This window comes from Silurus meridionalis, chromosome 24 (assembly GCF_014805685.1).
Source record: "Silurus meridionalis isolate SWU-2019-XX chromosome 24, ASM1480568v1, whole genome shotgun sequence".
In the NCBI taxonomy this organism is placed as follows: Eukaryota; Metazoa; Chordata; class Actinopteri; order Siluriformes; family Siluridae; genus Silurus; species Silurus meridionalis.
The window spans coordinates 7,984,116-8,004,532 of NC_060907.1; the positions used below are offsets into that span (position 1 = coordinate 7,984,116).

General features: G+C 36.1%; 1 protein-coding gene across 1 annotated transcript; it reads left to right on the forward strand.

Moving 5' to 3' along the window:
- Window positions 1–5,921: 5,921 nt before the first annotated feature.
- On the forward strand, window positions 5,922–19,807 carry LOC124378626 (5-hydroxytryptamine receptor 3A-like). Its single transcript, XM_046838360.1, is given in 12 exon segments — window positions 5,922–5,961; window positions 6,602–6,710; window positions 7,716–7,876; window positions 7,970–8,014; window positions 8,103–8,209; window positions 8,346–8,515; window positions 10,342–10,493; window positions 13,875–14,046; window positions 14,049–14,084; window positions 14,701–14,910; window positions 15,999–16,165; window positions 18,938–19,807. Coding segments are annotated over 11 exon segments (1,389 nt in total). The 5' UTR covers window positions 5,922–5,961; window positions 6,602–6,640; the 3' UTR covers window positions 19,037–19,807.
- The last annotated feature ends 610 nt before the right edge of the window (window positions 19,808–20,417 follow it).

Consider the following 20,417-nt stretch of genomic DNA (forward strand, 5'->3'; position numbering starts at 1 on the left):
CCCATGTTTTGTTTCAATGATTAAAAAAGATACAAGACTCAGAAAGAGAGGGGAACATGTGAGTTACTTGTGCTGAGACTGCATTCTTTCCAGGGCATGCACTGGATTCTCCTGCTCAGGTGAGTAACTTATTAAAATCATAATAGTCAGGTTAGTGGACAATGTCAAGGAGAATACATGCTCAAGGGACCACCATTGACAGCTAAATGGTGCTTGTTTCTGATTTGATGGCCTTCCAATCAGAAGTCCAGTATCTAAACCACTGAGCTAACACTTCATATCAAATTTGCCCTTTATAGTATATCAGTAAATACTGGATGTTAGTGTGGGCAGATAAGGGAGAGAGAGAGAGAGAGAGTGACAGACAGACAGACAGACAGACAGACAGCTGTGTGCTTTCTTTAGAGTTTTCCAGACGTGTTGAAGGTGTTTAATAAGAATGAAAGAGGTAGCTAATTGTCAATGTCCATATATTACATACTCTAACATTGCCAAAATACTATTGATTACTGGAAAGAAAACATATAATGCACTTTCTTTCTCGTAATAATTCTTGATGGATCTTAGTTACATTTTTTTGGATATTTAAATTTACCTTCTCCCAGTTTGTCAGTTTCTGCCACCTAGTTTGGCCTCTACTATATTAGATGTCTGCTACAAACCCGGGAGGGTGAAGAGTAACACGTGTTTCCCCTGTCTTTCCTCTGTGTCACTGCCTGGATTTAAACTGACTTACTTTAATAACTCTTACTTTTCATTTGCAGTCAGTGCAAAATAGAAACAATAGAAAATAGAAACAAATAGAAACAAATTTTTGTATGAAGGTAACTGCAGTGTACTTGTAATATATATGCATACATAAACCGATTGAATATATCTTGAGTGTAAACAGTGAATTTTTTTAATATGGAAATATACATCCAAATATATGTGAACAATTTGTAAGGTGCAAATTTACATAAAAATATATGTAAACATTCTGAAGTTCTGAGTATAAAGACATTTGTGAGGTGGAAGACAGATAGCAGCAGCATGAGAGTAGTGCAAAAGAATATAAAGCACATAATAAAATAAAAGTCACAAAATAATTGTCAAATCACATTATAGAAACACTTCATGCAGAGACGCTATTAATTCTAGTAGTTTGAACCATTTTAAATAGTGTGTAGTGTTCAGTGCTTTTACTGACACCAAGTGGCCAGAATATAGCACTACAAAACATCTGTTCTATGTATTTGAAAAAGTACAATGGCTTAGATTTGTCTTGTATTTTTATTTTATTAATTCAGTATTAATTTAACTCAACTGTACTACATTTAATACCTTTAAATGAAAGTCACAAATAAGGTTTACAATGACAAATTCTGCTTTCTTTTTGTTAAGACTTTAACGTTCTGATATCAAACTACAGCCAGTGATTATGGAGTCATAATGCTTTATAATATGGCAGATAAATTATATTTTAAGAAATGAGATACTGGTTCTCTCTACATGCCACTTTTTGGAAAAATAAACTAAGATGATGAAGTGAACTTCCACCTTGTATTTGAAGTAAAGTGCTAAATGAAAAGCTCAGGCAGAAACATGCACAATGGTTTTGTTGTTTGTTAATAAACAATGTGAAATCATTTTTATATTTACATGGATTTACACTGTGGTGTCATTTTTGTAGGATATATGCATGCCTGTGTGTGTGTGTGTGTGTGTGTGTGTGTGTGTGTGTGTGTGTGTGAGTGTGTAAAACTAACTTATTACTAATGCGTCAATGCAAATTCACTTAAACAGCATACATTTTGTTAACACTCAATTAATGCAGCGCACATTTCTGTTTGACCATTTTTTTAAAGATAAAAATAAATACCAACCAAAACCTTCCACAACACACATTTGTTCGCAATGTCCTTTCTTTATTCTGTTTATATATATATATATAACACACACACACACACACGCACACGCACAGGCACACACACACACACACACACTAGTCTGGGTGGTCATGGCGCACTCTGGTGGAAAGTGGAGGACATGTCTATCATGTGTGATAGACATGTTCCTCTATGGAGTGTGCACCCAGACTGTGTCTTATAAGACTGCAGTTTCAAGAAGCTACTTCCTGGGAACCAATTGCAGACTCCAACCAGTTCCCAGCTAGAGGGCTTACAAAGGGACACACACATTCACATTGCTGTGTACTGACTATGTGAGTATGTAAGGTATACAGGAAGTCTTTATCTGGGCTCACACATCTTCGGTTATTATGTCTTCTTACCCAATCAGGAACAGTTTTAGCTCAGGTATTTTCCAGTGTGTGTATATATACTTGTTATCTGCATTAAATTAAAGAAAAACATATAGGCCATTCTGTGTGCTGTGATTCATCCCTGATCAGAAAAGGCACCACGCGCATCGCAGATCGCATGAAAAACCTCTCCAAGAATTAAGTTTTATTTGGTCATAATAAAAATCTAACATTATATTAGTTTAATTAGCTACTTGACATTTCCTCACTGACCTGCTCCTCCTGATAATAAGTTTAGTTACGATAAATCTTGCTTTAGTTAACAGATACAGCGCAATAACTACTATAATTGATTATTATTATTATTATTATTATTATTATTATTATTATTATTATTATTATTAAATATTATTATTATTTTAACATTGACTACTAATATATGTTACACGTTACACATAAAACAAACTTTTATCAATTGGACAGTCAGAACGTGTAACATATATTAGCAGTCAATGTTGAAAATTTATAATTCTTTTGAAATCTAATAGTTTGTTTACTTTGTGGCATTAAAATGTAAATCTATTTGTTAATTAAAGAGACCTGTTAAAAAAATTGCTTTATTTCTTTGAATTTTTTTAAAGACTTGTTTGGCCTACTTTTAATGAGTTACATGGTGTTGAAGTATGGAAAAGAAGCCATGTTGGTTCATTAGGCTTATTGACTGTTTGCACAAGTCAAAAGTGATAGCCCAGTGGTTAAGGTGTTGGTTTACCAGTCCGCAGCGCCCCACAATGTTGTGGGTTCCAACCCAGCCTCGCAAAGGATCAATTTTATTTTTTTTTTTTGAAATGTAATAGTTTGTCTACTTTGTGACATTAAACTAAATTTAAAAAAAACATTATTTTGCAGAAAACACACTGATCAAAATTAGAGAACAACAATGACTGTAGCATGGAAAAAGATTACAACAAAATTTTCTGAAGGTTACAACAGTCAGCAATTAGTAGGAAGTGTACAGGCCTCTGCTCTGAATGACTTCAGCACATCTGCAGCCACAGGACAGCCTCTCACACTCTCACACTGCTCTGGTGTGATTTTGGTCCACTCTTCTTCCAGTCTCCTCCACAGTTCGGTGACTGTAGTGGGTTTCTTGGCCATACCTTTGTCACCAAGGATTTTCCAGAGGTTCTCTATTGGGTTGAGATCAGGACTCTGGGCAGGCCATGTCATTATTTCAATGTTTTCAAATTCAAGGAACTGCTTTACCTATTTTGCTGTTTGACATGGAGCGTTGTCCTGCACGAACACTGCGGGCTGATTGGGTGATGAACGAGAGAAGGAACCATATGTTGTTGAAGAAGGTTCTGATAAACATGTGCTCTGCCATGTAGCTGTATAAGAGGCCCAACTCCGCTGCAGAAAACATGCCCCAAACCATAACACTTCCTCTTCCACGTGGACGACCAGCTTTCTTGGCGGACTTGAATGAGTTTGTGACGTTGTAAAGATTCAATATTTTTGAAATCACAGATTTGGAACGACCAACTTGTCTTGCTATGGCTGATAGGGTCATCCCTTTGGCATTCATCTGGACAACCTGCTGCCGGAGGCTTTCAGTCACTTTAGAACGGCCCACCATCTTGCAGAGTCAGTGAAACTGGAAGTTAGGCTGCCAGTTAAATAGGGGTTTACAGATAATCAAGGAAATTAGCACCAGGTACCAGATTAACACCAATTACTGGGAGGTATCTGAAAGTGTTCTCTGATTTTGATCAGTGTGTCTCTGCAAAATAATGGATTTTTTAAAAATACCTTAGTTATTTTGTGGAAAAGGTGTTCTGGTAGCATGATATAGACAGGACAAAAACTCCTCAACTGTTGAGCAGTGAAGATGACATTATTTCAGAATTGTTCAATTGTTTATAAATTGTTCTCTAATTTTGATTGCCAGTGTATATACGGCTGTCAATCACATAACATATTAAATAATTTATTTTAGAAAAAGGATAAATTATAAATTATGTAAGTATATTTTGATAAACTGTAATCACACAAACAAAAATTATAAAACAGATACACAATTATATGTAATAAACAATTTTAATATGGTCTGTTGGAGCAGAATATTTAATATGGAGATCTGTTATACTGTTATAAACTCTAAATTACAGTAATAATCTAGTTTTATAAGACAGTAGGTGGCGCAATCCTAATCCGTTGAATTCCTCCTGTATGTATACATATGTAACCGGTCTCTTTCATTCTGCAACTTAACTGTCAATTATGAACCTGAATACAAGTGTATTTTAATGTACACGTGTAAATAAACGTTTCACAAAGCACAGGTTGAGTTTACAATTTCACTTACCCGGTTTCCGACTTTTAAGTCTGATAACATTTGTTACATTATATAATATTCATCTTACATATCTGTTTAATATAAAAGCGTAAGTCTAAGTTGTGCATTGATGCATTAAAGATCTAAATCAGCTGCACTGAACCCACCTGTGTGTTGTTTCCATGTCCGCCAAACTGAAGCTTGTCCTCACAATGTACAATTTCACAACAGGCTTAAACTCGAATGTCCGAGAAACGCAAAAATCCCAGTTCACCTAGGACTATTACAGAGTCTGGTTTTGAAACTGGAAGCGAAGTCAAATTCTGGAAAACATTTACCGCAGAAAACAGAAAGGTGGCCCTGCTTTAGACCTCAATAGAGAAAAACCACACATGGAGAAAAACCCTGCTGAAAAAAATCACAAAATTGCATGATTTCCACTACAAATACCATTACAAACCATCATCTCTTGACTACTGTTCCTTCAAAACCAAAATCAAATGGTTTACGATTCCTAGTGTACATTGTAGAAAATTACTAAAACCTGTATTTGTCCTACTGAGCCTTTAAGGTATCCACTAGATAAAACATGCCACCAAAATAAGACAACAGATTACCAGTATACCCCATTACAATTTCAAACCAATACAATTTCCATTAAAAAATATTGGAAATTCTGTTGGGGTTTCTGTGGTTGAGGGTGCTAAAGGCAAATTTCACTATAGCATTTTATCTTCTGAAAATGCACATGTAACCACTAATCATCAACATATAAACATATCTAGTATGTAAACAAATGTATGGATGAATTAATTTGTCTTAAAATGTATTAAAAACAACAAGATTTATAATTAGACATGAATTAATTATTAATGTTTTACATTTTCTGTTTTAATTTCTCTGCCATTCTGAACAATTTGATGACGACGAATACATTTCTAAAAAGAAAAGGTAAATAAAAACTTACGCTAACTCTTTAATTCACTTCACTGTTTGATTGCTGATCATTTTCACGCACATTTGTGTACAAAACTTTAAATAAATGCTTTTATTTATGCAAATAAGTATTTAATATGGATACACTGAGCAAACACTCCAGCAGGAACGGCTCAGGTTTACAAATGAACTTCATTCTGCTGCTTCTAATATAATGAAACCGTCTACCAAAAAACAAACAAGTGTTGCATTTTGAAGAGCATGCATTAAAATGTGCATTTAAATAGAAGAAACTCAAACAGCATGCAAATGTATGAAGTTACCAACAAGTCACATCCTCCTTAAACCATCTGATGTGGTTAGTTTAAATAAAGAAATATTTAAACTCTACATTGAGTGTGTTGAGTGTGGAGTCACTGATCTGTACTTCTGAACAAACTCACTGGTAAGATTATACTTTATATACTAATATATCCTTAATATACTGTATTGATTTATCAGCAAGTTAATAAATTAACTCTCCAAATATTTAAAAACTAGACATAAGATTTCATATTATAATTATATTTTTTTTATGTTTAATATAATTCAAATAGTTTTTTTTTACCACCAAGATGTTTTATTTATTTTATTTTTTTTTTTTTTACACAAAGGTTATTTCTAAACATATACAAACAATACACACACAAAAAAAAGATATTTAGAATAACCATCGAAATTACAACACAATTTTTTTCATTTGGACCAAAAATACTTTATGGCATGTTGTTCAGTGGAACCTTATCTTTCCTACTAAACGGGGCTTCGCAGCAGTGGATGCGTTTGTGACTCATCATTACAATCATAGTCATTGAAAAAACGTGATCTAAAATCAATGCTCGAGGTTTAGACCTTTAGAATGATGTATTCGATAGTAATGGTTACTCTTATTTATTCTATTGTTAAACATCACCTGAAAACAATTAGATATTGTGTAAGAGTGCAATTATGTACCAAATAGAGTCCCACCACCAATGTTTGATTATGATCAATGTTTATCCAAAGGCAGATAAAACCACAGGACTAAATTTGTCTATTGTCCACAGGCAGAGAATTAGTGGTTGGATACACAATCTCACACTGATATGACACGGCAAAGAGGACTCACACTGTACATGCGATGTCTGTTTGTCTTGTTTGTTGTTGAGACTCAAGGTAAGAGCTTCGCATGCAAATTGATTTTTATGTGTAATAATCGTTTTTTATTATTTGATGTGTTTCTTTTCATATTTCTCCTATTTGAAATCACATTTCAATACCACAGTGCTCCTGGATTCATAATTCTGCTGGATTTGAAAGTGTTGATTCATATAAAAGCAGCTCTGACAATAGTTCACTCAAATACATGATCGCTTTTAAAGTAACAGATTGTTACCGTAGAAATTACATTGAAATATTACTACAGAAATGTTACTTTTGAGTGACAATGAATGGCATCACTTGTAATTAAATTTTATATTTTTTACATATGGAGTTTTGGAATGGAGTCTCCAATATATGCATTCAGTACAGCAAAGTCTTCAGGGAAGTAGACTAGCTGTGTTTTCCTTCTCTTATTCACTTCAATATCCTGCGGATGAAACGACTGTTTATAGCTAATATAATCTATATCAGGGGTCACCAACCTTTTTGAAACTGAGAGCTACTTCTTGGGTACCGATTAATATGAAGGGCAACCAGTTTAATACACACAGATTTCAGTTTGATCTGAAATAACGAATTTGCGCAATTTACCTTTTATTACATGTTATTATTAATAATTAATTATATTCATCTATGTGAAGACACTGATCATGTTAATGATTTCTCATAATAATTATCAACAATGATTTAACAACGTAGGAAACAGCTATTTTTAGAAAAAGCCACCGGGCTACTCATGTGGTCTGTGCAGGCACCATGTTGGAGACCACTAATCTATATGATAACAGGAATTTACTTGTCTCACAGATGGCCCACAACTACCACAGCTGTGGTAGAAGAGGAATACAACACTTGCAACAGGATTTACTCTTGTTAGAAATTGAACAGGGTGGCAACAGTAACCCTGCTTTGTGTTTCTCTGTGACTCTTTTGAATGTGACAAAATGTGTACACTGTTAAACATTCATATCTAAACTATTTTACAAATAACTAATCAATGGTTTTCTATGTTTCTAGTTTCCTGTGTGGAATTAACTGTAATTAATTGCACCCCCAATAATACACTGTATAAACAAGTTGAAAATGCCCTTTGGAGTAAAAACATACGCCCTGTTGCACATCCAAGCGATGTTCTAACTGTGAAACTAGGCCTTACTATTGCGGGAATCCCGGATGTGGTGAGTATTCCCTTATGTCTCTTTTCATAATCCTTTAATCCTATAATACATTTAATTTGACTTAGTATCCTCCTCTGCAATTTGTCTTTCCAGAGTGAAAAGGACCAGGTCATGACAGTATTTATGATATTAACAATTGTAAGTTTCACCCACGTTATTTTTTATCATGCTTTGATTCCTTTCTTATTCTTCACTTTGTGAAAAACATACATTTGAACTCCAATAGGACTGGTTAGTACCGTTTCTGAAGTGGGATATCAATACGTGTGGAACAGAGAAAATCTCATATCCAGTGTCTGATCTGTGGCTGCCGGATATAGAAATTAAAGAGTTGTAAGTATCAGTATCACAATTGTGATATTAATTAGTTCTTCATTTGATTTCCACCTTTATGTTTTAAATCTAGATAAAACTACAACTACATTTAAATGATAAAAATCATTTTTTTTGCTCTCTGACAACATTGCAGAATGGATAAAGACAGTAAGCAGAGCATTCCCTACCTACAGATAAATTACACTGGAGGGCTTCATTTAGTCAAAGTCAAAAGAGTTCCTGTTTCGTGTCAGTTGAATATCTACAGGTTTCCGTTTGATGTCCAGGAATGCTCAATTACTTTCCTTTCCCTCATTCATGAAGGTAATGCTGTAATAACTGTAGTTATTCTAGTGAAACTTTGTAAAGTGACTATAGAGCCTACAAGAACAGATAAATAAAATGTCTGTCAGGAGATTTGGATTTTATAAATCTAGTTTATTTAGATTTGTATTTTTTTTTAATAAGTCTCCAGTATATTTAACAGTAAAATCTTAAGCATAACATTTTCAGAAACAAAGTTCTTGTGACAAAACTTTCAGAATAGTGTCAGTTTCTCATTGAAAAGTTTTTTCTTGAAAAAAAAAAAACAAGTTTGACTGTATATTGTTTGGAAACAATCTTTAATCATTTTGACAGACACATGCATGTTTATTTTCTGGTATGAAGATCTTTAAGGTATAAACATTTACTTTGAACAAAACAAATATATAAATGAACTGATGTTACGCTGGAGGTAGCAGCGCTGAAGATGTTGAGGTTTTTGTTGGGAGTGACGAGGATGGACAGGATTAGAAATTAGTGCATTAGAGGGACAGCGCATGTAGGTCGTTTTGGAGACAAGGTGAAGGAGGCGCAATTGAGATGGTTTGGACATGTGCAGAGAAGAGACGTGGTGTATAGAAGAATGCTGAGGATGGCGCCACCAGGAAGGAGGAAAAAAGGAAGGCCAAGGTGGAGGTTTATGGATGTGATGAGGGAAGACATGCAGGTAGTGTTTAAAAGAGGCAGATGTAGAGGACAGGGGGTTGTGGAGACGGATAATCCGCTGTGGCGACCCCTAATGGGAGAAGCCGAAAGAAGAAGAAGAAGACGACTTATGTTACCCTATTTTATTGTAAAAATCATAGCATGAATAACAGCTTTCCACAATTTTGGCATGTGGACAGTTTCTCCAAACATTCATTTGAAATACTTTGCTATGATTCTTGTAAAACGTCTCTAGGTTACGACCGTAACCCTAGCTCCCCGAGGGAACGAGACGCTGCGTCTCCGTGCCACACTCCCTGCATCCCTGCGGCGCTTACCTTCTCTCGCAGGAGCTAGCGTCTGGTCCATTTCGCATCCATTTGTAGCTTCCTGTTTACGCGACGTCGCCCGCTGATTACGTCACGTCCCAAACGCCTATTGGTCAGATTACATACGTGGTTCAGAGCGCGGTCACGCAGGGGCGTTCCCATAGCGTTTCGACGCAGCTCGAGTTCCTGAAGGGAAACTTGCCAACGGTGTTCTTCACTAGTTAAATATTTCTACTCGACCTTGCAATCCAGTTCATCCCAAAGCAGGATTTAGGTGCAGTGACTGGACAGGCCATTCCATGAGAGATAACACTCCAGCTCACTGTATTGTTGTATGTAGAGGATTCCAATTGATCGCAATTCAGACTCATCTGGACACCGAACTTTCTTCCTGTCATTTACTGTCCAATTCTTGTGTGTTTTTGACTTTTAGCTAGTTTGTTTGTACATTAAAAAACATGCGTATTAACATGCACGTGTACCAAAAACCATAAAAGTGTTTCCAAACTTCTGAAAGCACTATATTAATATAAATATTTAAGCACCACTAATTATACTACTGTATATTATATATATATATATATATATATATATATATATATATATATATATATATATATATATATATATATTACTTGTTTCACAGACTCTCCACAACATTAAAATAGCCACCTATAAAGGGGTAAAGTGTACGACATATTGTTTTATAGTCGTATTAGCATCATTTAAAAAACAAATACTTTCTTCTAACACTACTGAATTGCTGAAAGAAAGAAATATTGTATCTTTGTATTGTTCATCCCCAAATGTTTTAGTCCTTACTTAATTTTTGGTGATATGCTACTCTTTCAGAAGATGAAATGATCCTAACTTCTAAATCAGTGGAATTTTCTACAAAGTCATCTGTAGGTTCTGATTCGGGATGGAAACTCGAAAATTTGGCAAGCCGTAATTACACTTATACTCTTACCAGCAAACGGTCTTTTTCTTGTCAGGAGTACAATGTGAGTATAACACACATACAGTGAGGAAAATAAGTATTTGAACACCCTGCTATTTTGCAAGTTCTCCCACTTAGAAATCATGGAGGGGTCTGAAATTGTCATCGTAGGTGCATGTCCACTGTGAGAGACATAATCTAAAAATAAAAATCCAGAAATCACAATGTATGATTTTTAAACTATTTATTTGTATGATACAGCTGCAAATAAGTATTTGAACACCTGAGAAAGTCAATGTTAATATTTGGTACAGTAGCCTTTGTTTGCAATTACAGAGGTCAAACGTTTCCTGTAGTTTTCACCAGGTTTGCACACACTGCAGAAGGGATTTTGACCCACTCCTCCACACAGATCTTCTCTAGATCAGTCAGGTTTCTGGCCTGTTGCTGAGAATCACGGAGTTTGAGCTCCCTCCAAAGATTCTCTATTGGGTTTAGGTCTGGAGACTGGCTAGGCCACGCCAGAACCTTGATATGCTTCTTACAGAGCCACTCCTTGGTTATCCTGGCTGTGTGCTTGGTCATTGTCATGTTGGAAGACCCAGCCTCGACCCATCTTCAATGCTCTAACTGAGGGAAGGAGGTTGTTCCCCAAAATCTCGCAATACATGGCCCCGGTTATCCTCTCCTTAATACAGTGCAGTCGCCCTGTCCCATGTGCAGAAAAACACCCCCAAAGCATGATGCTACCACCCCCATGCTTCACAGTAGGGATGGTGTTCTTGGGATGGTACTCATCATTCTTCTTCCTCCAAACACGTTTAGTGGAATTATGACCCAAAAGTTCTATTGTGGTCTCATCTGACCACATGACTTTCTCCCATGACTCCTCTGGATCATCCAAATGGTCATTGGCAAACTTAAGAAGTGCCTGGACATGTGCTGGTTTAAGCAGGAAACCTTCCTTGCCATGCATGATTTCAAACCATGACGCCTTAGTGTATTACCAACAGTAACCTTGGAAACGGTGGTCCCAGCTCTTTTCAGGTCATTGACCAGCTCCTCCCGTGTAGTTCTGGGCTGATTTCTCACCTTCCTTAGTATCATTGAGACCCCACGAGGTGAGATCTTGCATGGAGCCCTGAGGGAGACTGACAGTCATGTTTGGCTTTTTCCATTTTCTAATGATTGCTCCAACAGTGGACCTTTTTTCACCAAGCTGCTTGGCAATTTCTCCGTAGCCCTTTCCAGTCTTGTGGAGGTGTACAATTTTGTCTTTAGTCTCTTTGGACAGCTCTTTGGTCTTGGCCATGTTAGTAGTTGGATTCTTACTGATTGTATGGGGTGGACAGGTGTCTTTATGCAGCTAACGACCTCAAACAGGTGCATCTAATTTAGGATAATAAATGTAGTGGAGGTGGACATTTTAAAGGCAGACTAACAGGTCTTTGAGGGTGAGAATTCTAGCTGATAGACAGGTGTTCAAATACTTATTTGCAGCTGTATCATACAAATAAATAGTTTAAAAATCATATAGTGTGATTTCTGAATTTTTGGTGATATGCTACTCTTTCAGAAGATGAAATGATCCTAACTTCTAAATCAGTGGAATTTTCTACAAAGTCATCTGTAGGTTCTGATTCGGGATGGAAACTCGAAAATTTGACAAGCCGTAATTACACTTATACTCTTACCAGCAAACGGTCTTTTTCTTGTCAGGAGTACAATGTGAGTATAACACACATACAGTGAGGAAAATAAGTATTTGAACACCCTGCTATTTTGCAAGTTCTCCCACTTAGAAATCATGGAGGGGTCTGAAATTGTCATCGTAGGTGCATGTCCACTGTGAGAGACATAATCTAAAAATAAAAATCCAGAAATCACAATGTATGATTTTTAAACTATTTATTTGTATGATACAGCTGCAAATAAGTATTTGAACACCTGAGAAAGTCAATGTTAATATTTGGTACAGTAGCCTTTGTTTGCAATTACAGAGGTCAAACGTTTCCTGTAGTTTTTCACCAGGTTTGCACACACTGCAGAAGGGATTTTGACCCACTCCTCCACACAGATCTTCTCTAGATCAGTCAGGTTTCTGGCCTGTTGCTGAGAATCACGGAGTTTGAGCTCCCTCCAAAGATTCTCTATTGGGTTTAGGTCTGGAGACTGGCTAGGCCACGCCAGAACCTTGATATGCTTCTTACAGAGCCACTCCTTGGTTATCCTGGCTGTGTGCTTGGTCATTGTCATGTTGGAAGACCCAGCCTCGACCCATCTTCAATGCTCTAACTGAGGGAAGGAGGTTGTTCCCCAAAATCTCGCAATACATGGCCCCGGTTATCCTCTCCTTAATACAGTGCAGTCGCCCTGTCCCATGTGCAGAAAAACACCCCCAAAGCATGATGCTACCACCCCCATGCTTCACAGTAGGGATGGTGTTCTTGGGATGGTACTCATCATTCTTCTTCCTCCAAACACGTTTAGTGGAATTATGACCCAAAAGTTCTATTGTGGTCTCATCTGACCACATGACTTTCTCCCATGACTCCTCTGGATCATCCAAATGGTCATTGGCAAACTTAAGAAGTGCCTGGACATGTGCTGGTTTAAGCAGGGAAACCTTCCTTGCCATGCATGATTTCAAACCTTGACGTCTCAGTGTATTACCAACAGTAACCTTGGAAACGGTGGTCCCAGCTCATTTCAGGTCATTGACCAGCTCCTCCCGTGTAGTTCTGGGCTGATTTCTCACCTTCCTTAGTATCATTGAGACCCCACGAGGTGAGATCTTGCATGGAGCCCTGAGGGAGACTGACAGTCATGTTTGGCTTTTTCCATTTTCTAATGATTGCTCCAACAGTGGACCTTTTTTCACCAAGCTGCTTGGCAATTTCTCCGTAGCCCTTTCCAGTCTTGTGGAGGTGTACAATTTTGTCTTTAGTCTCTTTGGACAGCTCTTTGGTCTTGGCCATGTTAGTAGTTGGATTCTTACTGATTGTATGGGGTGGACAGGTGTCTTTATGCAGCTAACGACCTCAAACAGGTGCATCTAATTTAGGATAATAAATGTAGTGGAGGTGGACATTTTAAAGGCAGACTAACAGGTCTTTGAGGGTGAGAATTCTAGCTGATAGACAGGTGTTCAAATACTTATTTGCAGCTGTATCATACAAATAAATAGTTTAAAAATCATATAGTGTGATTTCTGAATTTTTTTTTTTTTAGATTATGTCTCTCAAAGTGGACATGCACCTACAATGACAATTTCAGACCCCTCCATGATTTCTAAGTGGGAGAACTTGCAAAATAGCAGAGTATTCAAATGCTTATTTTCCTCACTGTAAATCATTGTGTCTTTTTCAATTTCTTTAATAATATCTTAAAGAGAAATCATAGCTTATGGACTGAAGCAGTGCATCTCTTTGTGTTTCTGCCATAGCTAACCCTTAGACGTGAGGCCAGTCTCTATGTGGTGAACCTCCTTGTCCCCAGCTGTTTCCTGAGTCTGTTAGACCTGTGCAGTTTCATCTTGCCTCCTCAAAATATGGATCGCTCCGCTTTCAAAATGACCCTTATCCTCGGCTACACTGTCTTTCTGATCATCACTAATGATTTCTGCCTAACAGTGTCTACCCTACTCCTCTAATAAGTAAGTCCTGCAGTACAGTCCAGAAGCATATATACCGTATGTATCGTGGGTGTGGTGGGAAAATATTTTATAACCATTTTAAATGTTAACATAGCCCATACATACAACTCATTATATATTTGTCAGAAGACCTAACTGTGCTATAATGATGTTCATAAAAGATGAAGAAATTCATCAATACGTGTTAATAATTAACCGTCTAAGAAAACACATACCGTAGTTTGTTTAATAAATATTTGATTGTCAAGAGCAGATGTAATTTTAATATTGCATACTGGCTTTCATAAAGGTTTTTAATCCCTTAAAATTAATTGTGTTATCGAAATAAGACTGGGTAAGATGTTTGAAGGTAGTAAATCATTGCTTTGATTAAGTAAATGTCCTAATAAATGAATGATTTTGTATCCCACCATGACACCAGTCTGGCATAAACCCTGAAACACTTGAGCATAGTTTTTGTAGTTACAAAACAATTTTACAGTACAAAATGTGACTTGCTGTACAATCTCGTTCTAACCAATTTGCTGCCAAAATACAATCATATCTAACAATGATCGAACCAAAAGGCAATAGCATATTAACGTACTTTATTGTTCTTGTTTCTTTTTCTATGCAGATGTGTTTTTTTCTCTCAGCTTGGGGCTGATGGTAGCCAGCCTTTTGGAGACAATGTTAATTGTTAACCTCAGTAACTTCCCAAACAAATACCCCAAAGTACCCCGTTGGGTGCATGTTCTCATTCTGGACTTCTTGGGACGCCTCCTATTCATATCCCACAAATGCCCTGATGCTCAAGTGGAAGTGGTTTTAAACTCATATGCAAAAGGTAACAGGAATAATTCAAATACTAATGAGTGCTACACAAAACTCAACAATAGCTGATAACAATTTATAAACAGTTTAAAATCGGGAAGGCACTGAGGTCTGTTTATTATGTTGCATAGATTACATAAGGAATGTGCTGGGCCTTTAGGACCATTTATTTTTGCTTTGTCCCTTCAACAAAAAAGGTTTTGGGTAAAGCCCAGAGCATTTTCTTACATGATTCCCACCATATGTATCTTGAGATTAACCTCCTTCTTGCTTCGGAATAGCACTCCTATTAGTTTAACTAATAGTTTGAATTAATTTTTCCCCTCTGCTGGGAAGTTTTTATATGTAAGGTAAACACCATGTAGGAGGAAATTGGGTGTTTGTAATGTGTGTTTGAGTTGATATGCTTGTATATTGCAATCATAATACCTTGAACTGAACTGAACAACAGAGTGGAAGGACTTTATACATACAACATTTATTTACTTTATACAACATTTAATGTTGTGAGACATTACATACAGTGGAGGAGAATTCTCACGATCTCTTACTGTAACTTTAAACGGTCATCAGTCACTTGTTTATCTCGTACTTTACAAAGATAAAGCTTTATAGCTTTGAAATGTACTGTTTATCTATCCATTCATCCATCCATCCATCCATCCATGAATGAAAGGTCATGGGTTCAGATCCCAACACTACTGCTGGATGCTTCAGCAAAGCCCTTAACCCTCAATTGCTCAGCTGTATATCTAAGATAACTGAAAGCCAAATGCTATAAATGTAATATAAAATGTTCATTAACATTCTCACCACAATACGATTGATTATTTTCTTAGAACGGCAAACCTTGGTATATTTTACTCCTTATATAACAATACTAATCCTAATGGAGAAATTCTACATGGCAACTCATTCTATAATTATAAATAGCAGTCTTTTTCTTATATCAGTCTTTTTTTTTTTTTTTTATGTCAGAAAAAGCACTGCATTAAGATAGATAAGAATATATTTTAGATCACCTAAAGTTCATCCAAACTCATTATCATAAACATGACTGTAACAGTAGCTTATGTCTCATTATACTCTTCATGAAAGCAGGGAATCCAGACATAACAGCAATGATGTTTTCTCACACTGGAGAAAACGAAGGGATGGAGGGTTCTGCAGTTGTGAATGAGCTGAAGAAAGTGGCCCAAGACTTGCTGACAATTCGACTGAGGGTGGAAGAACACCTGAGACCCAAGCAGGCTGAGATTGAATGGAATCTGATCGCAAATGTTATTGATCGCTTCTTGTTCCTGATTGTATGGGGTGGACAGGTGTCTTTATGCAGCTAACGACCTCAAACAGGTGCATCTAATTTAGGATAATAAATGTAGTGGAGGTGGACATTTTAAAGGCAGACTAACAGGTCTTTGAGGGTGAGAATTCTAGCTGATAGACAGGTGTTCAAATACTTATTTGCAGCTGTATCATACAAATAAATAGTTTAAAAATCATATAGTGTGATTTCTGAATTTTTTTTTTTTTAGATTATGTCTCTCAAAGTGGACATGCACCTACAATGACAATTTCAGACCCCTCCATGATTTCTAAGTGGGAGAACTTGCAAAATAGCAGAGTATTCAAATGCTTATTTTCCTCACTGTAAATCATTGTGTCTTTTTCAATTTCTTTAATAATATCTTAAAGAGAAATCATAGCTTATGGACTGAAGCAGTGCATCTCTTTGTGTTTCTGCCATAGCTAACCCTTAGACGTGAGGCCAGTCTCTATGTGGTGAACCTCCTTGTCCCCAGCTGTTTCCTGAGTCTGTTAGACCTGTGCAGTTTCATCTTGCCTCCTCAAAATATGGATCGCTCCGCTTTCAAAATGACCCTTATCCTCGGCTACACTGTCTTTCTGATCATCACTAATGATTTCCTGCCTAACAGTGTCTACCCTACTCCTCTAATAAGTAAGTCCTGCAGTACAGTCCAGAAGCATATATACCGTATGTATCGTGGGTGTGGTGGGAAAATATTTTATAACCATTTTAAATGTTAACATAGCCCATACATACAACTCATTATATATTTGTCAGAAGACCTAACTGTGCTATAATGATGTTCATAAAAGATGAAGAAATTCATCAATACGTGTTAATAATTAACCGTCTAAGAAAACACATACCGTAGTTTGTTTAATAAATATTTGATTGTCAAGAGCAGATGTAATTTTAATATTGCATACTGGCTTTCATAAAGGTTTTTAATCCCTTAAAATTAATTGTGTTATCGAAATAAGACTGGGTAAGATGTTTGAAGGTAGTAAATCATTGCTTTGATTAAGTAAATGTCCTAATAAATGAATGATTTTGTATCCCACCATGACACCAGTCTGGCATAAACCCTGAAACACTTGAGCATAGTTTTTGTAGTTACAAAACAATTTTACAGTACAAAATGTGACTTGCTGTACAATCTCGTTCTAACCAATTTGCTGCCAAAATACAATCATATCTAACAATGATCGAACCAAAAGGCAATAGCATATTAACGTACTTTATTGTTCTTGTTTCTTTTTCTATGCAGATGTGTTTTTTTCTCTCAGCTTGGGGCTGATGGTAGCCAGCCTTTTGGAGACAATGTTAATTGTTAACCTCAGTAACTTCCCAAACAAATACCCCAAAGTACCCCGTTGGGTGCATGTTCTCATTCTGGACTTCTTGGGACGCCTCCTATTCATATCCCACAAATGCCCTGATGCTCAAGTGGAAGTGGTTTTAAACTCATATGCAAAAGGTAACAGGAATAATTCAAATACTAATGAGTGCTACACAAAACTCAACAATAGCTGATAACAATTTATAAACAGTTTAAAATCGGGAAGGCACTGAGGTCTGTTTATTATGTTGCATAGATTACATAAGGAATGTGCTGGGCCTTTAGGACCATTTATTTTTGCTTTGTCCCTTCAACAAAAAAGGTTTTGGGTAAAGCCCAGAGCATTTTCTTACATGATTCCCACCATATGTATCTTGAGATTAACCTCCTTCTTGCTTGAATAGCACTCTATTAGTTTAACTAATAGTTTGAATTAATTTTTCCCCTCTGCTGGGAAGTTTTTATATGTAAGGTAAACACCATGTAGGAGGAAATTGGGTGTTTGTAATGTGTGTTTGAGTTGATATGCTTGTATATTGCAATCATAATACCTTGAACTGAACTGAACAACAGAGTGGAAGGACTTTATACATACAACATTTATTTACTTTATACAACATTTAATGTTGTGAGACATTACATACAGTGGAGGAGAATTCTCACGATCTCTTACTGTAACTTTAAACGGTCATCAGTCACTTGTTTATCTCGTACTTTACAAAGATAAAGCTTTATAGCTTTGAAATGTACTGTTTATCTATCCATTCATCCATCCATCCATCCATCCATGAATGAAAGGTCATGGGTTCAGATCCCAACACTACTGCTGGATGCTTCAGCAAAGCCCTTAACCCTCAATTGCTCAGCTGTATATCTAAGATAACTGAAAGCCAAATGCTATAAATGTAATATAAAATGTTCATTAACATTCTCACCACAATACGATTGATTATTTTCTTAGAACGGCAAACCTTGGTATATTTTACTCCTTATATAACAATACTAATCCTAATGGAGAAATTCTACACATGGCAACTCATTCTATAATTATAAATAGCAGTCTTTTTCTTATATCAGTCTTTTTTTTTTTTTTTTATGTCAGAAAAAGCACTGCATTAAGATAGATAAGAATATATTTTAGATCACCTAAAGTTCATCCAAACTCATTATCATAAACATGACTGTAACAGTAGCTTATGTCTCATTATACTCTTCATGAAAGCAGGGAATCCAGACATAACAGCAATGATGTTTTCTCACACTGGAGAAAACGAAGGGATGGAGGGTTCTGCAGTTGTGAATGAGCTGAAGAAAGTGGCCCAAGACTTGCTGACAATTCGACTGAGGGTGGAAGAACACCTGAGACCCAAGCAGGCTGAGATTGAATGGAATCTGATCGCAAATGTTATTGATCGCTTCTTGTTCCTGATTTATATCCTCTTTGTGATTGCAAGCTACATCACTATAATTGTCTTATGGTCCAGTTCCTAAGTGCACTAATCAAAGTAGAAAAGGAGGAACATGTAAAGTTATAAATCAAAAATTGGTTCAAACATTTCTTCAACTTTGAATAAGGGTTTATTATTAACTATAAGGAAGCAGCATTAAAAAATTTAAAAGCACATTTCTTTATTACATTTATTGATAATCGAATAAATAAAAGCTATTTTGGAGTTGATTATTTTCCAATATTAATAACATCCTGATGTTTTGTTATTAGTGTAACTACTCTTGTTAACTTACCTTACAAATATTTTATATTACACTATACAGACAAAAATATTAGGACACCTGAATTTTCCAGACATATGTGTCTTTATCAAACTTTCGCTAAACTGTACAGGACGTCTCTGGAGTGTAGTAGCAATACATTTTCCCTTTACCTAAACTAGGAAACCCAAATTTGCACCAGCAAGACAATGCCCTTGTGCACCATGAAAACTTGAGTGGAAGATCTTGATTGGCCTGCTAATGAGCTCTGACCTCAAATGCATTAAATACTTTTAAGATTAATTGAAACACTGACTGCACCCCAGGCCTCCTTGTTACTAAAGCTTTTGTGGCTGAATGATCACAAATCTCCATAACCTTTCACCCAAATCTCAAAAAACAGCAATTCGGGACTAGATGTGGAATTAAATGTTCAAAAAGCACACGTCACCAAACTTTTGTCCAAATAGTGTATATACACCTATGATATTAGTATGTTTCTTTTTTACCAGTCTCTCTTTTTCATCTTACTTGAAATTAATGACGTAAATAAAAATGTTTTTTTTTTTGAAAAACTACAATGTCCTCTGTCTTTATTCCACCATGACAGAAAGCCTAAGTGAGGCTAAAGTGACTAAAATGCTAAATAATGGTCTCTTCACAGAACACTTCAGTTAGAATAATTGATTCACCCTTTTTAGCCAATCAGAATCTGGGAAACCAACAGACATGTGATATTAACTGTGATAGTAACCTTTTCAACTGTTGTCTCTTCAGTCCAGTCATAAACTTCACCAATACAGTAGGTACCAGATTGTATTCCACTATATGACTTCACATTGTACAGGTGAATCTCAATAAATTAGAATATCATTAAAAAGTTTATTTATTTTAGTAATTTAATACAAAAAGTATAATAAATAGGTATCACACACAAACCTATATATTTAAAGTGTCTATTTCTTTTATTTTTGATGATTCATTTTCTAAAACAATGTGAAAACTTCATAAGACCAAACAAAAAACATTTTTTAGTGAATTGTTGGCTTTCTGGAAAGTATGTTCAGTTACTGTATATGTACTCAATACTTGGTAGAGGCTCCTTTTGCTTAAATTACTGCAGCTGCTTTAATTACTGCAATTCCTGTGGCACTGTTGAGGT